Below are 20,944 nucleotides of genomic sequence, written 5' to 3' on the forward strand. Positions count from 1 at the left end.
GCAGAGAGCACAGGGAAAATAAAACGATTTTAGTTGGCCATAAGATGAACGACTATAAGGACAAACATTGATTTTCCATGTCTGCGTAAAACTTTTAGAACTGATGACAACATCACTCTTACATTTTCTGTCTATGTGCTCAAGTCCAAAACACATGAATGGACCCGGAGAGCGAGAAGACGAAATAACAGTGAAATTATGAATAGTAATAACATAGTTCATTGTGTTTTTGTTCATTTCATTGATTGTTACAGCGGTTGGACTTACCACTTGTCCAGAACCAATGATCCCAGCCAATGGAATTAAAACTGGAGACAGATATATGGTCAATGAGGTGGTGGCATTCAGTTGTGAACCTGGTTACACTCTGCAGGTAATGAACACACTCACACAAACTGACCATTAGACAAATGTTCAAAAATATTTTTTACCGTGGTGTCATATAGTAGGTCATGGGTTTTCATGTATTTATTTAGGAGTATTAAAACATCAGATGCTTATTACATATGAATTTTCCGGTGTTGAAAAATGCCATTGTTATGCCTTTGCTTCCACTTCCTTTAAAAAACCCTTTTTTTTTTGTACAAAAAAAGGAAAAAGAATACAGTTACCTGGTGAAGATATATCAGCATTCCTTACACTTACATATTTTTTAACAAGTTTAACCACTGTGTGATTACTTTCAGGGTCACTCTCACATTTCCTGCATGCCCGGGACAGTGCGTCGATGGAACTACCCACCCCCTCTATGCATAGGTAACGCGCTCAAATGCAAATACACTGCACCGCTGGCTAAATTGTGTTACGAGTGAGCGATTCAGTTTGGAAGAAAATATGTCCTACTGGTGTATCAAAGTGACATAAGTACTCAGGCACACTGGATATGTTTACTTATGTGTGTGTGTGTTGTTTGTACCTTTTATGCAATAGTGTTGTGTAACCTTTATGTTTGCATGGAGACTTAAATAATTCAGTCCTTGGTAAAAGATCTCAGAAGCCAGTTCCAGTTAAACTCAACTTGACATGTCAGGACCAGCTTTCCAGACCTGCTTTACCTATTTCTGTAAGAGATATTTGCATCAACCCTTTTATGTCCAAAAAATATCTATAGAAAAGGATGCCATAACAAGGCTCTTACTTAAAAAGATATGTATTATTCACCACTGTGGCTGATGAATTTACAGAATTTTGTGAAAAACACATCACTTGAACTTTACTGTCGAAGCAGTGATCTTTAAACTACATTGTTCAGTGTTAACAGTGTGTTTGTTTTCCCTGTGTTTTCAGCTCGTTGTGGTGGGGTGCTGACTGAAATGAGTGGTGTCATCCTTAGTCCAGGTTTCCCTGGTAACTACCCCGGCAACCTGGACTGCACCTGGCAAATCACCCTGCCAACTGGATATGGTAAGTAGTATGGATGTAAGAGCATTCCTAAAAAATAGGTGTCACTTTCAGTACATCTGCTGGCTAAGTTGTTTGTAGCACGGAATCTGCAGCAGATTTATATCTATATATTTGTTTGCTATGTGCTGGTAAATACAGGAACTGGAAATTTTAGGGGGGCGTAGTATTTATTATTTTTTGTGTATGATATACATTTGCAAAAAGTATGTAAATTTAAAAAAAGAATAAATGTTGGCAATAAATGTATGTTGTATTTTTGATGCAAGTTATCATGTACAAAAAACACAATAAAATAGTCAAAAAATATTGCAGTGAAAATAGACAAAAATATTTCAAACCATGTAAACGTATTGCGCTCAATTAGTAAACGTGCACCATGTGTGTATGCTGTGTGCACATTATGCAAGTAAATTAAAGTTCTTCTTAGTATTGAAATAATGTACTATCAGGTCTTTTATATAGTCGTTTATAGCATGTGTCTTTATAATTTGCATTACAGGAGCTCATATTCAGTTCCAAAACTTCTCTTCAGAAGACAACCATGACTTCCTAGAAGTCAGGGCTGGTCCACAGCACAGCTCATCCCTTATTGGTCAGTTTACTGGCTCACAGCTCCCACCCCCTTTACTGAGCACTACCCACCTGACGATCATCCACTTCTACAGTGACCACTCAGAGAACCGGCCAGGATTCAAACTGACCTATCAGGGTGAGTTGATGGGTGGTTTTTCTCTTTTTAGATCTCTTTTGTTTGTTTGTTTTGGTTTGGGGTTTTTTTTAGTCAATACAGTCTTTACAGATATCAGACCCTGAATTATTACTGCAGGCATTTACAGTCCCACAAGGATCACTATGATAACAGACCTGTGTTGAAATGAGTCCCATTGTTTAGTTTGTCCAAATTTATTCAATGCAATGATTCATAAAAATGGTCTGCTCAAATGCTCTGAATAAATTAATATCCCAAACCTAGTAGCCACACTGCAAAGCTTTCACAACTCCAAGAAAGAAAGTATTGCTATGAGGTTTTGAGCTTTGATCCATGAATGAGTCATGCTAAAGACTTAAAAACCTCATGGCTTTCCTCTCATCATTAAAAATGATGGATTGTTAGTAAGCCCCTGTGAGAGACTGGCATCTTGTCCAGCAGGCTTTACTTGTAGCCCTAAGTGCTTCACTTCAAAGACACAAGAGATGCACTGTGGGCCTATATGCCAGCATAACTAGAACAAGGCTTATTCAATTTCAAATAAGCAAACTCACAAATCATGTGCGCATGAATGTGAGTTCCCTTTTTTCCTCCGATTCGGAATGGTAAGTCCTCTAGCACTGCAGTCAGTATCACTGTTATCCCGCTGTTGTTCGTAGAGGATGCAGACAAGCCTCCTCACGTGGAGTTGCACCAGATGCTTTTTTTAACAGTTCTTTGATGAGAAGATGCAATGCAGACAGAGGTCCACAACACCACCTCCAACCTCGGTGCATGCTTTCTCAATATTACGTACACACTCTGGTTTTGTATTCAAGGGCATAACATGTTTACAGTTAAAAAGGCTTAATAGCTGCAAGCAAATTATTAAAAGCTAAGTTGGATAAGCACTCTATGCCAAAAAATCAGTGTGAATACATACACACACATTTCAACTCAAATGTCGCTTATAAAAGCTTAAGGGAGTTCTTATTCCAGTTTTAGGTTTTGGCACGATGACATTGCTGCACCTTTTAAGTACACTTTTGTACATAGAAAGTTTAAATGTTGCCCTGGGAATCTGTTGGAACCACATTCTTGGCTGTAGTTTCATTGCTGCAAGTAATACTCCTTCCAAGTGCACATCTTTTGGCCTTCATTTTCCACAATCACCATAGTTCTTTATTACCTCCATGAATTTCTGTGGTGCCATATCCTTTCATATTCACTCATCTCATTGTTGCTCTCTTATGAGAACTCTGCGTCTATCACATCTTTCTTTCTCTTCTGTTCTATTTCTGCAATGATCTGTTAACCTTATTAGCTTTTGTTTAGCTAGGATCAGCTGTATTATTTGTTGCATGTCCTGCTTGGACTTGAAGTCTTGCACATCCTGCACATCCTGCACCTCAAATGCATGTTAAGCCATTCTTTCCTACCTTTTACAGCCTGCTGCTACCAGCATAGACCACACCCAAGAGCATTTTGCACAATCTGCATTGTGGATGCTGTCTAGTGCAGCAGACACAATTTGTATTTACCAGGTGCTGAATGCTTGTCCTAGTGTTTTTAGGTGCTGCTTTTCTCTCTAGCCTTTTGTAACAATTGGGATTCCGATATCAAACACCTCTGCTCTCTGTCAGTGGCACATTTAATGAAGGAGCTTGACTTGCCATGACACTCACGCAGAGTGAGAACTGCCCTAAATATACCTGTGGTACTGACATTTCCTCAGGCAAGTGCTAGAATCCCGTGTATACCTTTGCCCGATAACTGTGTAGGAGGAGATCACATCTATTGATGTTGCTGCATTAGCTATTACTTGTTGTCTCTGTGGGTCAGAGATTCTTTTCAGTTTACCTCAAATCCATTACCAGTAGACAGAAAATTTTAAAAATGTAAGAAACTTGGAAAAATAAATTACTTTTTTCTTCCCCAGCTTCACATATCTCTACCTACCCTCACATATATCTCTTATCTCTATCTGTAGGCTACCAACTTCAAAACTGCCATGATCCATTTCCTTTTGCAAACGGTGACATCATCAACAATGATTACAGCGCTGGGCAATCTATAACTTTTCAGTGCTACCCTGGTTATGTTTTGATTGGACACACAGTGCTAACATGCCTGCATGGTATCAACCGGAAGTGGAACCACCCATTTCCACGATGTGAGGGTAAGAATAAGTCACCCTTACTAAACAAGCAGTTGCAATTTCTAATGTAGACATTTAGAAAATGGAAAAAAAAAATTATTTCACCTGCATCACAAGTCGACATTGTAAACAATTAATTAGTAAGTCACTTATGTCACTTGGAACATTTACTGGATAAATTATTTGTAAAATTATCATTCTGTCACTTCTGTCGCTTCTTGTTCCAGACTATTAATTACATTTTTTAGCATTTTAAAAAAAGTGAAAATTATGTTATAATTCTGCTTTTTACAGCTCCTTGTGGCTATAATGTCACAGCTGAAAATGGGACCATCTACTCACCTCAGTACCCAAATGAATATCCAAACTCCCAAGATTGCAGCTGGCTCATCACTGTTCCCCACGGACATGGAGTTTATATAAATTTTACCTTACTGCAGACAGAACCCGTCACCGATTACATTGCTGTCTGGTAAGTCTGGGTATAGTTATGGCTCAATATTCATAAAAACACACGCAGACATATACTGCACACGCAGAAATGAAGAAGTGTTATTTAATGCCTCATGCATGCAGGGATTGAATCATTGATGGGTAAGTCTTGAGTGTAGTTTGACTCTGTCTACTCTCTGCACATTAATGAGAATACACCAAAACTGTATCAACTTTTACTAAGATCATGCATTCAGTTGTCTGTGTCACACACATTCACACATTCTCCTCATATTTTGGGGCTATATATTGAATTTTATCCCCTGGTATTGATCATCTTTTATTCATTTTTACTTTTCTCTGTAACGTTAATTATACATAAATTTTATCGTATATGTTCATATGCAGAGACCATACACTATAACCTAGATAATAAAGTACATACGCACACATACACTGTGCTATGTAATGCATACGCAGACTCTTCAGCAGTAATAATAGGATTCAGTGTGGAGGTAAGTGTAATACGGGGTGTATGAGAGCAATGCATTTACAATGGGACCACTGACCAATTCAATCTAACTCAGTACCAAGGCCATACGCAGACTCAGAGAGGGCTTGGGAACTCTGGAAGTAATCATGAGATTCAGTTGGGAGTGGGAAATGTAATGAAAAGAGTGGCAGAGCTGGGTTCACCAATCTAACAAGACTCAGCTGGATCTAAAGCGCCTGGGTCAAGAGAAAATTTCACCTAATATGCATTAATTTTCCTGAATAACAACAGTAGATTTAAACAGTAGATTTATGAGGAAGAAAATTAAGATCCAGCAGATTTTGGTTTTAGCTATACTTGGTGCTTAGGTGAGGTCAGGCTTTACATTTCAGGCTCTAGAGTCAAGCTCTAGGGAGCAAGCATCAGAAATGTAGGCGGTGGGAAAGTAATACATTTACAGTGGGTGACTACTCGCTTTCAATCTCGCCAGCTAAAAGAACCATGGATTCTGCTATGGAGAGGTGTTATGTTGAATTATTTTGCAGTTGCAAATTGATTTCAGTGATTTATGTGTTTTTGGCACATTTCACAGGGAACAAAAATCATAAAATCACATTCATAGATTGTAGGGAACCAAAAGAACTCGGTTATGTGAGATTAGTTCACACATAATAGCTCAATGTAGCTATATCTCAAACACATGAATATATTTGGAAGTGACCTGGGGCTGACACTGAGGAGCACAGTGCTTTTCTCATACCCAGTGGGATGCTATCTACCTTCCAGGGTCTTAGACAGCTTAAGAGCACCTAATCCAAAGGTCTACTGCATTATATGCATGTAAATAGAGTCTACTGGCATTAATACTTATCACTTCAAACATCCTCTTATAAAAATGTTTCTTCCTTAATATTCTTTTTGACTTTTCGACTTACCCAGACAAAAACGAATATGCTTTTCATGTGGAAAATTGAAGCGATTTAACAGGAACAGTGGGTTTTACAGTGAATTACCAGACTACATTAAATTTACTATATGAACTCAGGCCTGCTGAATTTTTTTCTTTAATGATGGAGTTTGTATTTGAAATACTTTTAATTATATCCATCAGCGGTGAACTGTTAATAAAACAGGATAACTGACGTTATCTAATTGAACTCATAAGAGCATAAGATCGCAGCCACAGGTTTTATAATGATTTGGGACTATTTGGATGCTCTAATTCAGTCGGACAGAAAGTGGAATAAGACACTGTTTGTGCTGCTGGGTTAATAAGAAATTGACTGGAAAAATAGTTTAAATTTAATATGAAAGTTGCAAAGGTTAATTTTGGAAGTTCAGTCTAAAAACGGGTCACGCTAAATATGAAAAAGCAAACTTGCTCTCAGTTTAAAATAAATTACTGTACTGAAAATGAAAGGGCTTTCAAAAAATGTCCTTTTTTACGTAGTAAATAGTATAGTATAAATGCTAATGAAATGGCCAAAATTGGACTTGGGAGTGGTGCATTCACAGAACGTTTCTTTGATTCAGACTGAGCAACAAATTGCTGCCGTTAGTAGAAGCTCACAATCACCAGTTGCATTTATAGTTAAGTCAGAGATCTACCTGTTACACACAAAAACCCCCACTGATGTGATCGTTAATTACTACTGGCTGCTCTTTGCGGTCACGCTGATTTCCTTTTCCCCTGTTTTGGCCTGTCATTACTCAAACTTGTTACAAATGTCTTTTGAATGCTCTTTATCTTGGTGTGTTTGCATCATATCGCAGTGATCCGTGTTTGCTGGTTTCTGTCCTGTACACCCCTGGGGTTTATGTGACAGCAGCTGCATCCAGATGTCAGGGACTAAAGCCAAACAGCCTCTGTGGTCTTCCACTTGTTGTGTTTGGCTGTTTGCCAAATACCACTGCTAACAGTGGGCATCAGATCTAACATCAGAGTAACACAGTACAGTAGTTAATGGTGCTGGACACTCAATAAAAAAGCAGTATTTCTTTAAATACTTTTAAAAAAATAATACTGGCAATATTTTATGCATTTTAGATGCTTTGTGTCACATTCAATATATCCCTGTGGTGGATGAGAATGAAATTAAGAATAATGTCGGTAAATAATTCAGATTTTATTCTCAGCTCAGAATAATAATTATACATTATCAGCATTCAATCAATATCAATGCAATATTTTGATATGGTCGGGGGGGAAAGTGGATTCTGAAATGTTATAACGTCTGAAATGTTATAAACTGAAATGATATCTAGAAAGATTAAGATAATAACCTGGCTTCAGAATGTAATCATCATTTTGCACCTGGAATCTCCAGATATCCTAAATTGTAAAATGCCCTCACCACAAAACAGCTCCTTTCCAAACTGCCCTTTGATTGAAGGTATTCTGAAGATCAGGGTGTGGCTGCTGGGCTGGATCAGCATGCAACATCTGCTTTAACATCAGTCTGGATTCTTGGCCTAGCTTTGCATTAGCATGTTGTCTGTGCACACGCTTGCAAAGAGCAGACGTTCTGTTAGAAGGTCGTTTCAGTCCTGGATGCACATTCCACTTTACAACAAAAAAAACTTTTGAGGTTTTTCTTTTTTCTTTTCTATCTGCCTGGCGTGCAGATAACTGAGGAACCATTGTAACGCAAGTGTCGACATGATTGTAACTGTAATGTAATTACAGAATTTAGTATGGTAACATCTTACAGTACTTACTACATTACGGAAAAATGTAATGAGATTACAGTAACGCATTACATACAACAAATCTCGGTTGACGAAATGATGGGAAAGGGAGGTCAACAGGAGGTCAGAAGCAGAGATGAGTAGTCAGGCTTCCAGCCTCTGTTTCTGCCTGTTCATGTTTCTAAAGTAAAATCACTGTGGAGATCACTTTGAAGTTGTTTTGAAGTTTGGGCTGTTTTTCACTTTTGCTTTGTGTTTTCTGCTTTCCTTTCTGTGTATGTGTCCATATTAGGGAAGGGATTTGTGCTGTTGTGTAGGAGTGTGGCCTATAGGTTTATATTGCTGGTAATTATGTGGAAAGGCCATTTTACGGTACTTAAGCAATTAAGTAAAGTACTGTATTACTTTTAAGTTATGAGTAATGTGTAATGAATTACCTTTTTTGAGTAAAAACCCCAACATCAATCGAAAATGAGTTATTTAAACTTATTTTGAAATTATGCTGAAATAGCTATAATATGATTATGCACAAATATTACATCACCTCCCTCTTCTGTTCATCATCATGTGTAAAATTCTTCCCGTGTATTATTATGCTTCGTGTGCCTTTGAAGACAGAAGTATGGTTTGTAAAAAACATAACCATGAAAAAATGAAGCTTTGATGGTTTGAATATCCACAAGTGGTTCATCTACCCACATCTAATCATCATGCACAATGACAAATGTCTAATGTCTTCTGGAGCCACATGCCTTTATTCAGTGTAATCAAGCCACATTACAATTAATTAGTCGAGCTGTTTGTTTCTCCTTTTTTCCCCACCTCAAATTGATAGAAGACATATTTGGCTGCAGATTGTAACTAGGTTGATATTTTTGGAACAGTAACTGCCTACTCTCTAAATGAAGCCAAACAAAAACAGAGTAATAGCCACCGTACTCTCATTAGCCAAACTGGTCCTGGCACTGGTCCTGGCTCCTGTATTTATTTCTTACTAATACGATGCAGAGGTGCAGAATGATGGATGAGTGATGATTGATGGAGGGGTGCAGTGATTAACACTGTCACCTCGCAGTAAGAAAGCCCTTGGGATAGAATCCCTGTGCTTGCTTGCCTTCCACAGTCCAAAGGCATGCATGTGTTTGAATGTGAGCATGCGTGGCTGTCTGTCTTTCTGTGTTAGCCCTGCAATGGACGGGTGGCCTGTGCTGTCCAAGGTGTACCCTACCTTTCCCCCAGACAGCTGGGGTAGGCTCCAGCCCAGCTCCAGTGACTCCAAATCTGATGTGCCATTTGGATTTGTTAGGTGCTAAATCATGTCAGCCCCTGTCACTCTAATTATATATCTTCTCAATACCATCCTTTTTTTGGCTGCACTGTAATTTTGTCAGTCACATGTATTACAAAGTGCATAGCAGATGAACAGTGCAAACTCTTAATAAATCTGATTTATTGTATTTTTTAACCTTCATTTCCAAAAGCAATGCTTACCTAGAATATGAGGCAGAGCTTCTCATTCTTTGTTCCCGACCATGTTGTTACACCAAGTGGGGTTTTTGGTCTTCTTCACAGGAGAGGTCTTGTTGGTTTTCTCATAAGTATTTGACTTTGCATTACTAGCTTTATTAAATTACTTTTATAGATGTATGGTTTTCTTTTAAGTCACTAAATTAAATGTAACTAGCAAAAAAAATTTTCTACAGTTTCAGACTTTTTGCCCTTTTTCAATTATAAATTATAAATAGAGCTCTGAAATACATCCATGTGTTAATAAATAGGAGAGAAAATGTCTTTTGGGCTAAGAAAGGTATCGCTATTGGGTTTGTGTGTTTTTCAGTGAGTAAAAATAGAGTCTAGAAATTCTAACAGTTTTAATTCAAATGACCCATATAGCACATTTTGATCTTCCAAATGAGCTCCAACACCTTCAGAAGACCTTGAATTATTGAGGAGCCAAGAGATCCCAGGCACTCTTCATGAATTAAAATTTTAAAACCCTTGTTTAATCCAATGGCATGTTCATTAAAAACCTAAAACTGGGCATTTAGGAGTGTTAGAAAATGTAACCTTTCAACAACATTCAATATTTAATGAGTGAAGTTAAGCCTTTAATCTGTGGGTTTTGTTCAACGAACTTGTTTGAAATGAGCGATAAAAACAAAGAAAAGAAGAAAAAAATATTCTTGCAGCCACTTTAGTAGACTAATGTGGACATTCCAGACACATATGTTTTATGTTATTACCAAATTCTGTTTTTTGTTTCATTTGTTTAAATGCAGTCAGCAGAAGGAAATCACTCTACAACTAGCAATTCATAACAGTTTGAAAGTGATTTTAAGTCCTTGCCCTTCTTTGGAGATGCAGCAGAAACATGTACTCAGTGTTGACATACTACACATTTTTTTTATATTGACTGGATGTAGCCCTTTAAAAAGTTCATCACTAAAATGTATTTTCTTCAATGGGAATCAGCAAATGTACTTTTGTAGGTAATCCTACATTTACAAAAATATATATTGAGATGAGGTGTGGATCAATTTTTGCAGACATGTCAGTGCTCTAGCAGCCAAATACAAAACAAACAACTAAACTACCTACTACTACTAATCATCTAAAAATGTGATTTTGTAACAACAAATTTTGCATTTTGAATAGAATATGAACTTCACATGCGCTATATTAAGAATCATTAATACAAGGAGTGAAACAAATTCACCATAGTTCAAACTGTGTTACCTTTCAGCATGTGCAATGTGACACTTGGTTCCTCTTCTTGCCGGTCAATAGTTTTTAATGTATCCATGTCTTGAGCTTTCCCATCAACTGTTGCTCTCTTTCTATTTAGGGACGGCCCAGATACGTCCAGTCCTCAGCTGGGAGTTTTCAGTGGTAACACCGCACTAGAGACAGCCTACAGTACTAGCCCGAAGGTCCTGATTCGCTTTCATTCAGACTTTTCAACTGGAGGCTTCTTCATTCTGAACTTCCATGGTAATTTAAAGCAAATGGCTTATTTCTACATGTTATCTACATTTTGTTGTAGTCTTAGAATTAACAGTGAATAGCTTCGTAACATGAAGTCATAGGCCTTTCAAGATTAAACAAGTACCGAGCCATCTTTATTTGACTCTTTTTAGTTTCTATTACTTCTTACTATTATTATTATTATTTTTTTAAATAGTGTTAGTTTACTATCTCATGTTATGTTTTACTTCAACAAAGGCATAACTGTGGGTTCTTCTTTTCCTCCAACAGTTGAAAGATATGCATGTTAGGCAATGGGTGATTCTAAATTGACTGTAGGTATGCATATGAGCATAAATGGTTTTCTGTCAGTTTGCTAGCCATGATTAATGAGTGACCTGTGCATGGTGAACCCTGCCTCTCAGCCATTATCTGATGGAATAGTCCCCTTTGACCCTAGTTGGAATAGTAGATTAAAAAATTGATAGACATATGGAAGACATTTGAAACCCTAGTTTCATTTTGGTGAAATGTGACCAGCCTCTGAGCAACAAAGTACACTTATTTTAAAGTCAAATACCCTATAACTAAATCTAAGAGTTTGTTCTAAGGAAAAAATATATTCATACACTATCTTATTCATACACTATCTTTATTTTGTCAGGGGTGTTTATAAAAACAAGTCCTATCCAGGCAGTTATAAGGGCAGTTATTTTATAGCATTACAGGTAATTTGACTGTAAAATAAGTTGTGGCTCGTGGTACTTTACTTAACCCAAATTAAAGCTGAACATCTGCAAGTCATTGACATCTTGATTGTTCAATGTAAAATCCACAGTGGTAGAGTACAAAGGCAAAAGTAAAAAAAAATTGATCCAAATATGTTTTGAGTCTTCTGGAGCTCTGGATTATGAAGATTTGAGAGTCGGGCTAATTGTTTATATTTCTTTTCGCCATATGCTCTATTCCAGGGTTTTTAAGAAAGTGATCTAGATATGCATCCAAATTAGAATTCCCTTACATGGAGCTTTAATGCTCTGCCAAGCTTTTTGAAATTGAGCTTGGTAATCTTGCTGACAGAAACTAAACATATACTGGTAAATTATAAGGTTTTCTTACCTATTACCTTTTATAGGCAAGGTCTAATTTTTAGACAGGGGTGCAAGTGTAAGGAGAAGTCCTGCAGTGATCTACAGTAAGAGAAAAATAACATGATTTTCGTAATATTGCACCAGGTAATTTTGTTTAAGACAACTTCTCAATAGTGAGTACGTTAACCCCTTTTTTCATCTCTTCTCTTTAGCGTACCGTCTTAAGAAATGCCCTCCTCCCCCTGTTGTGGAGAATGCAGAGATGATCTATGAAGATGAGGACTTCCAAATAGGTAATAGACATGATTAATAATCATTGGTTTTGATACGGGGAAAAAATGTTGGCTAAAAGTTGCAAAAAACACAACAACTATAACAGAATAACCTGCAAAACTCTTTTATTGATAACAAGTCGGCTGAACCTGCATTCATGCATGACAAATTTGCTTAATTTAGCAAGATTTTTTTAATTATATCGTTTGTTACATTCTTCAGAATTAAAAAGGATCATCAGCCTTATCTAATGTGGTACATCATAAGATCAAAATGAAAAACTACCTGATCAGGCTTGTAGTAGGTCATTATTCTGCTGATTGATTACTTCATTAATCTGCCACATTACTTTGCAAATGCATTATCTAAATATAGCAGGCCCATGCTTGTCTGTCATGGTATTTTTTTCTTTTGCTTTATTAGTGGTACAGAGGCACTTGTTCATAAAATCCATTCAGTGTACCTCTATGTATTGGTGTCTTAGAAGCAAATATTATAAAAATAATAGTGACACATTTGCAAAGAAAATTATTTTGTACATAATATTTTAAAGCTGTTGCAATTGCCATGTAGTGTATTAGAAATAAGGTCTCACTGGATACCCCCTGGTTCAAAGGACGTCTTGTGGGATGCTTGCCATAACTGTTCAATAGGGTTGAGGTCAGGGGAATGTGAAACAAAGTTTATCTGAGCCAGCAATCCTTCAGATCCATCGTGGTGTAGTATGAGTCGATCTCCGCAAAGATGCAAACCAGAGGGTGTAGCATATCTTTGAAGAGTGGAGTCCGACTTCTCCTTGGTCACGAGTTGTCAGTGCCAGTTCCAGAGCAGGCAAAGCACCTGCAGACTTGAATATTCCCACCACACAAATGTCATGTAAAATGTAGAATACCTCACACATAAAGCCTTGTTGGACATGGGCAAGAATCTGCCCTCATGCTTAGACAAAACGACTAGCCAGTGTATATGTTCTTTGCTGACTGGACATTTATCTGCACTGAAATGGCATTTCTGTCAGGTAACAAAAGGAGGTCACTTTTTTAGGCAAACACCTGGTCATGGTTTGGATAAAGCTATTTACAAAGGCCTCTTGATTTTATATGCAATTTTCCAGGCCTTTGTAAATAAACAAACTTTTTTCCCCCATGTTTCATAGAAATGATAGTGTTTTAGGTGGGACCCTGTTATATGTACTACATATCATGTACTACTTTTCATAAACATGCATTTTGGTATAAATGATTGCTTGTCAAGTTTTTTCTTTTCTCTCAGCCTTGTTTTGTGTGTGTGTGATTTGTGAAAAGCAGCTTGCTCATGGTGACCTTTTAGATCAACAGGGCTGTAATTTTAAAAAAGAAAAGAAAAAAGAAAAAAAATCACACATTTCATAAAAGCCAGCCAGATCAATGTACCTTGCCAGTGGCAAATAGAACCCAGTCTCTTTTTGCAAAATATGAAACAATTTTTTTTTTGTACAGAAAACCCAGATTTTCACATCCCAGCTTTTATGAATGTAGAAAAGTTTCTTTATTTTTGAATGATCTGTTGAGTTTTTTAACCTTTTAATAATTCACTGGTAGCATATTATTTTATTTGGAGGATGATGAAGACATTTACTTTATTTTTTATCAGCTTTTGTTTTCAGATTGAAAGTTGTAGGTAAATGCAGTAGTCCTAAAAGGATGCAGACAAACGCAACAGTGATAATAGTCATACTTCATACCTCCCTCGTATAGAGCAACATGAAAAAAGTGCCAAACCTGAGCCCACCACAAGTGAAGCCAATTTGGGCTTGTTTGGCGTAATTATATGCACAAATATTAAACCTCTCAGACTGTTTGACTGCAGGTGAATTTTACATGCACAAAACCTGCCAGAGTGAATTTCCTTAGAGAGAGCACTAGCTTTGTTATTGATGTGCTACCAAATTCCAGAATTGTTGAACATTCTCAAGAAAATAATGTGCTTGTTTATTCTGTTTTAAATTGGTCTTATGCTGTGAGGCACTATACGTCTCCTGGAAGTGCGAAGCATGCATTACATCACCCGGTAGATTTACAACACTTTAAGATGGAAAATCTTTCTTGTTTTTCTTTGGAAGGCATAAGAAGCAACATTAATCTGGTGCTCGCTTTTTAAAAAATACAAATCATAAAATGTCAGAGTTTTTTCCCAAAGTTCATAAAGATAGACTCTTTCAAGCCTTAATGTATTACACTCCATTTAGAGGGCTGTTGATTGTGAAAATTGTTGTTCCTTCTCTCTTCACTCCTTATTTTCTGTAAAGCGATCCTCTCCTCTTGAAATCCAGTGAAACGGGAGGGCATAAAATCTGCACTCTTCATTTGATGCAAATATGTACTAATTTCAGGAAAAGGCGATTTTCGACTAGTCTTCCAACATTAGTCATTTTAGTAATAACAAAATAAGAAGCTCTTCTTTGAAGAGATGTACAAGGAGATACATGGCAATTAATTTAAAGATTTGTAGAAAGTCAGTGTGTCATCTGTATTAGTAGTCGATTGCGTCTGTTTAGAGTATTTAATATAGTCTTTTATGTACTTATTATTATCCTTTAGATTGGGGTTACAAATAATGTCGTTTCTTAAAAACAGTTGAGATTTTATGGTCAAAGTTTTCTTTTCTTTGCCTGCCTCGTGTAATAAATTAACAGAATTTATAATTATATATATATATATGTTATATAATATAATTTTCCAATTTTAGGTGATATTGTGAAGTATCGCTGTTTACCTGGATACACGCTGCTTGGAAAGGCAGAGCTTATGTGTAAACTCAACTCTCATTTGCTCTTTGAAACCCCGCCCCCAACATGTCAAGGTAAGGCATATTTTACAGAAATGATCTATCCTAATATGTTATTATCCTCAGTGTATAGTTGGTTTCTCTTAGGTTAGCATGTATATGGTAAACAGAATATACGTTTTTAAAATGGTTGGTAGTTCTTCGCTTTCTGCACATTTTAGGAACTGTCAAAAACAAAGCAAACCAGACGTTATTGTTGTTGGGTTTTTTGCCTATGGAAGAGAATTTACTATGCACTGACAAGGGACAGATTAAAATAAGAAGTCAAAATCAATACAGCAAAAGCTGAGATATCCTGGCATGTAATTCACCACAAGCTCCAGAATCGACAGATCCTGGCTTTCCATTATTCAACTTCAACTGTCTTTTTGCAAGATCATTCCTGCCTAGTCAACACCCGTGTAACGTTGGACCCAAGAAACATACGCTGGGGCGAATATGTTGACAGCAGAACTTTTATTTAATACTGTGGTTTCTTGACTGGGACACAGACACTCCCGCTCTCTCTCTGCTGTCACGTCCGCTCTCCCGCCGACTGTCACTGCCAACATATAAAGAGACACAATCACTGTCAGATCCCAGCACACCTGTTCACCCCGCCCCTGCGCCGCCCCGGGAGCTCACTGCGTCACCCCTCCTCTGCAGCTGGCCAGAGACCACACCCACGCCACAACCCATATTTTCTAGGCTCCCAATTTTGTTGACAAATTTCTATCCACAGCCACAGGATGTATCCTGCAGCTGCTCTAAGTGGTACCCCATGTGAATACTAAACCTATATTGATGTTTAAAAGCAGTTGTGGCTTCCTTTATTTTGTAGTCTTGAAAATGAGTCATGGTTTTGAAAATGAGTCCTATTTAAGTGTAAAATTAATTACTGCTTATATTTATCCCACTATTTTATGTACTACTAGTACTACTACTACTACTGCTAGCAGTAGCAGAAATATTAACCACTGGCATTGTATAAGTATGTTAACAATCAGAATGAGCAACTTAGTATCTCTTGCTATCTCTATGCTTCTATAATATATCTCTTCCATAAAAGACATGTTGCTTCTCCAGTCACATCTCCAAAACTTTAATTATCGTTGTGTAATTATTACATTTGGAGTCAAAACATATAACCCAGCTGCATAAAAGAAGCTCAGCATCATTCTCAGAGAGTTGTCATGTTTCATGTAGGTTAATGCAGGAAATCACTAATTGAAACACAGTCTCACAGTAATAAAACTTTTCAAAAAATCAAACTGATATGAAGCATTGTGGCAAAGTTACTTAAATTTTAAGTATTCAAATGTTAATGGTTAGGCTGTAGTTGAACCACACTGACGCTAATGCCGTCAGTCTCTCTAGAAGAGTCTTAGGATTGTGCATTGAAAATGAAAATTAGCTAAAAAGTATGTAGTGGCTTTTTATTTTAGCCAGTTTCTCATATATTCCAACAATGGGCATAATAATTCCGTAACACAGTAGTTCATTGTTGCAAAGAAATGGCATGTTTGGTTTTGTGAGTAAAGATTCCTCAAAAAAATGTTACATGTTCAGTTCTGCTAAGACAACTGGTAATTCTATGAGACACACAAAAAAATATTGATTTTTATTATTTGAGAAAATGAGTTTCTTTCCTTCTATAGCCGAGTGTTAAAGAAACACATGGCTTTCTCCATCAAGTGAAACTCCTTTTCCTCTATATAAAAAAAAGAAAAGAAAGCAGTATTCTTATAACAGGAATTCTAATAAAAATCTCTCTTAGAGGATCTGGCGCTCCTTTTGTGTTTAATCCTGTTAAGGAAACAACCAACATACAGAAAAATTGAAAGAGTTCTGCAGTTATTTTGCTCAAGACTAATAAATGGGCCATTTTTAAAGGATGAATCAGTGGGCATGCGGCCGTTAGGTTTCACATATGCTGACATTTTAAACTGTTACGTGACTACCACGCATCTAAAGCAAGTCTAAAACATTTTTCACTACAGATTAGTTGCATACTACATGCATTTCCACTTTTTTGTGTATGTTAAAAAGCATAGGGCTTCCATTAAGGAAACCCAGAATCAAGGCTGTATTTATTATTCTTAATTCTTTTTACATTTTTGATTGCTTTAACTGGCTTTTTGGTAACCCCTTCAGCCCAGTGCCCAGCCAATGAGGAACGGTTTTCATCCTCGGGTGTGATACTGAGCCCTGGGTTTCCTAGCAATTATCCAAACAGCCAGACATGCTCCTGGTTGCTGCGCATGATTCCAGGTACAGTGTGTATCCTATCTATCTCTCTGTCTATCTATTTATCTATGGGGTTACACATGTGTGTTGGAATAATCTTGTGACTGAAGAATACTTACCATCTGCATTTAGATGCAACCAAAGAGACTGATCTCTTTACAGCAAGGACAAAATTTGAAATTTAACACACAGCTTGAGTGAAATGACACTCAAGCTGTGTGTTATTTACTTAACCTTAATCTGCTTTATTCTTGAACCTGATAGACCTCTGTGTCTGCATTGTACTGCATGTTACAGTACATTTGCACTTGGCAGTAAATGATTGTGTCGTCGTCCCCCCCCCACCCCCACCCCCACCTCAGGTTACACCATCAATATCTATGTCGAGATGTTCCACAGCGAGAAGCAGTTTGATGAACTGGAGATTTTCGATGGTAAACAATCCTTTCCTTCATTTGTTACATCTTAGGACGCATACTCAGATCCAGCTTTAATTTATGTTTTCTTGTTCAAAATACCAACAGTTCAGTTAATAAGATACATAATACTTAATTCTAATTTGGGGTGTTAGGAATTTACCCCACAGGACTTCCAAGTAGGTTATGGAGCAGGAAATTTGTGTACAGGGTAGATAATGTGTTCTGTGTATAATTTTGTGGGGTTTTTTGTGCAGTGTATATTAAGAACATTGTGAAGCTATATTAGAATAATTTTACTAGTGACAGCTAAAAATGTTAATTTGTATACCAATAAACATTATAACAAGCTACCCAAACACATTTTTAAATGCATATTTTACTGGAATTTCTAAGTAGGGTGAGCACATTTGCACGCAAGTTCTCTCTCTCTATTAATCTTGCGTGGTCCAAACAAATGTAAGCTCCCTGTGATATTTCTGAGATTAATGACATCACAGAGGAAGCATCAGTGACCGGGTTGTTTTCTAATCTATTGAAGCATTACTGAACAGTAGACTATTTGGAGAATCCTGTTCAGCTACTATAGTATTTAAAAGCATCTTTTATAAACAAAATCAAACGCAGACACTGTTCAAGTAATCTGGAGGTAGCAAGTCACTTCTTGAACTTGGTAATTGTGTGTACCTCACATCTAAGAAATTTCATTGCCGCTTCACTTTAGGCTATTTTTCATCTGGAGATATGCATGGAGACTCATATCTAAGAAGTTTAACTTTATCAAAATTTTCCTACTATCATTGCTACGTTTCTTTGCAACAGATACTTAAATGACAAAATAGCGTATTGTCTAAACAGGCACGTCTATAAAAATCAATCACTTGTTGTACATGGTTCTGAACTAAATTACTTGTTTCATTAGGATCTTCCGGACAAAGCCCACTGCTTGTTGCGCTAAGTGGTAACCATTCCTCTCAACTGAACTTCACATCAAAGACAAACCAACTCTATCTACGATGGTCCACTGACCACGCAACCAACAAGAGAGGATTCAAGATACGGTACTCAGGTACATCTGGTATCTTCTGAATTATTGATATTATTATTTGATTAAAATAGAATATCCTTGTGCGTTAGATGTATGCCCATTTTCCAATGTGAGTTTTCTGGAAGGGGCTGCCCTCTTATTCTGCTTTTAAACACAATACCTAGAAGTATGTGCGACCCCCTGTGTTAAAACTGTTTTTGACTACTAAACTAGCTGCTCTGTTCTCCTTTAGTGAATAACCATCCCTAATGCTTTTCTTAATAATGAAAGTAATTCATCAAGGTTGTAGGTGGGTGAGCAATGATTATTTAGAAAACATTATTTTTGAATGCATCATGCTACTTATGAGCAAAAGAGAATTAGTAACTCTAATTTGTTAATTTGTCAGATTGAGCGAATTAAATCTATCGTGGCTTGCCAACACTGTGAGGTTGTGTTGGCTTTTTTAGATTTGGGTTGTAAGCTAGTTCACCACTTAATCATTTTAACTTGTTAAGAATTCGTTAAAGACAATCCCCCAATCTTAGTCATAGAAAAAATAATTTATAGTGACACTAATCCTATTTGGGTTTAGAAGGAGTAAGTCACAGGGCCTGTTTCCTGGCTCTGTGTACTGAAGGGAAAAATAAATAAATGTGATATATTTTAGTCTTTATATCTTTATATCTGCAAAACAGCCTTAAGTAACAGAATTGTCTTTCCCCGTGGTGTCTTATTGCATCGACAACAGCATCTCTAAAGAAAACAAAAAAATGATGGGTGGGATTTTTCACTTACTATACATTATTAATGATCTGGAGCTTTAAATTGAAACTGAACATATCTATAGTACAGTTTGTATCATAAATATATATGTTTAGAAATGTGTTCTTCTTTGACATGCTGGCATGCTTATGGCTAGGGGGCAGGAAATGTATTATACCTGTGAGGATCCTCAGAAGTATATACTATAAATGTGTGTTGGCAGATGGAGTAAGCTGTAATAATCACTGTTACGCTTTTTTCTTATTATTCTTTGTGGACCCAGTGTATTGTTTGGCTGTGAAATTAACCCTGCATCATTTTTATTAATTGTATGGCATCTATTTATCATCGGACCATCCTGAAAGCTGGGATAGCCTCATCACTTTTATATATATTTAATAGTTTCACTTGTTAAGATTCACTTGGAAATTCTTGACCCATCTTTCTCTCTCGCTCTCTCTCTATTTTGTTGTTTTTGCCTTAATGCATAAAGGGAGCATTATGTTCAGGCTGTAAACAAGTATGGTAGTTAGTAAATTTTAAAGAAGTTGTCAGCAGTGGTAGTAGGATAAATAATATATGTCTCAGCATGTCTTCACAGCACATGTGAGAGCAGAGCCATTCCAATTTTTCAAATAAACAATTAAGGTGATGTATTCATCAGCTAAAACTACTACAAATGGAGCTAAAGTCACAATATACAATGCAGTTAATGTTAGAGGAATGGTATAAACACTAGAGTAAAACACAATAACAACATCAAGGTGGAAGCAGTTAAAATAAGTCTAAAGCTCTGGAAAATTCGACAGACAAATGGAATTATTGTAGACACATAAGAAGGCGTAAGAATAGATTTCAGTGTTGATATAGACCAAGACCAAGTCAAGGAGTCTCTGCTCTGTACTTGGACAAGAGCAGCCTTCGTCAGGTTTAAAAAATTGTAGTTATGAGTAAACTCATGGAGCTGGATACAATAAGCAGGGATGATTGCTGGACTTCTCAGAAGGACTTGGCATTTAGATAAACCCACTTGTCAAGACAGTAAGGTTATCGGTGTTAGTTGGCCTAATAATAGGCAGTTAAAGGTTTGGTGAAGCTACGGAATATCAGCTCTTTGCTTGGGCAAGAGTTGGATTTAAAGTCAGCTTGTAGATTAGGGTAAAAGATGGGGTCACCTGTTAGAAAGCTCTGTTTTAATGCCAGAGTATAACAGAGAACAACAAAAAAAGATACTGACCACAAAGCCTCAATATTATTGGGCTTCCACGGGAATATCTGCTCAACCTTTGGTAGCATTCTGTGTTTACTGGCATCTCATTAGCTGATGACTATTTGGTAAAATAGATAATAGCAGAACTGACACTTTGTAGATAGATTTTTGTCTCTCCGTGGTTCATGACCCTGTGTTTGAAGATAAAAACTCTTCCTCTACTGACTATGCTGGTTATTACTGCTTACTTATATATGCGCAATTCAAACATTATATTGTCTGA

At 36.9% G+C, this 20,944-nt stretch overlaps 1 protein-coding gene across 2 annotated transcripts in view; it reads left to right on the forward strand.

Moving 5' to 3' along the window:
• LOC102783723 (CUB and sushi domain-containing protein 1-like) overlaps window positions 1-20,944 on the forward strand; it is a 448,866-nt gene that overhangs the window by 382,237 nt on the left and 45,685 nt on the right. For both annotated transcript variants that reach the window (XM_035905239.2, XM_087837652.1), the window contains exons 40-51: window positions 255-373; window positions 687-756; window positions 1,288-1,404; window positions 1,904-2,113; window positions 4,083-4,271; window positions 4,545-4,722; window positions 10,709-10,854; window positions 12,131-12,211; window positions 14,919-15,032; window positions 17,151-17,267; window positions 17,606-17,677; window positions 18,582-18,728. In XM_035905239.2, the coding sequence (XP_035761132.2) occupies window positions 255-373; window positions 687-756; window positions 1,288-1,404; window positions 1,904-2,113; window positions 4,083-4,271; window positions 4,545-4,722; window positions 10,709-10,854; window positions 12,131-12,211; window positions 14,919-15,032; window positions 17,151-17,267; window positions 17,606-17,677; window positions 18,582-18,728 (1,560 nt within the window). The remainder of the gene's footprint in view (window positions 1-254; window positions 374-686; window positions 757-1,287; window positions 1,405-1,903; window positions 2,114-4,082; window positions 4,272-4,544; window positions 4,723-10,708; window positions 10,855-12,130; window positions 12,212-14,918; window positions 15,033-17,150; window positions 17,268-17,605; window positions 17,678-18,581; window positions 18,729-20,944) is intronic.

The sequence above is a fragment of the Neolamprologus brichardi genome, chromosome 1 (genome assembly GCF_056152115.1).
Source record: "Neolamprologus brichardi isolate AB-2024 chromosome 1, ASM5615211v1, whole genome shotgun sequence".
In the NCBI taxonomy this organism is placed as follows: domain Eukaryota; kingdom Metazoa; phylum Chordata; class Actinopteri; order Cichliformes; family Cichlidae; genus Neolamprologus; species Neolamprologus brichardi.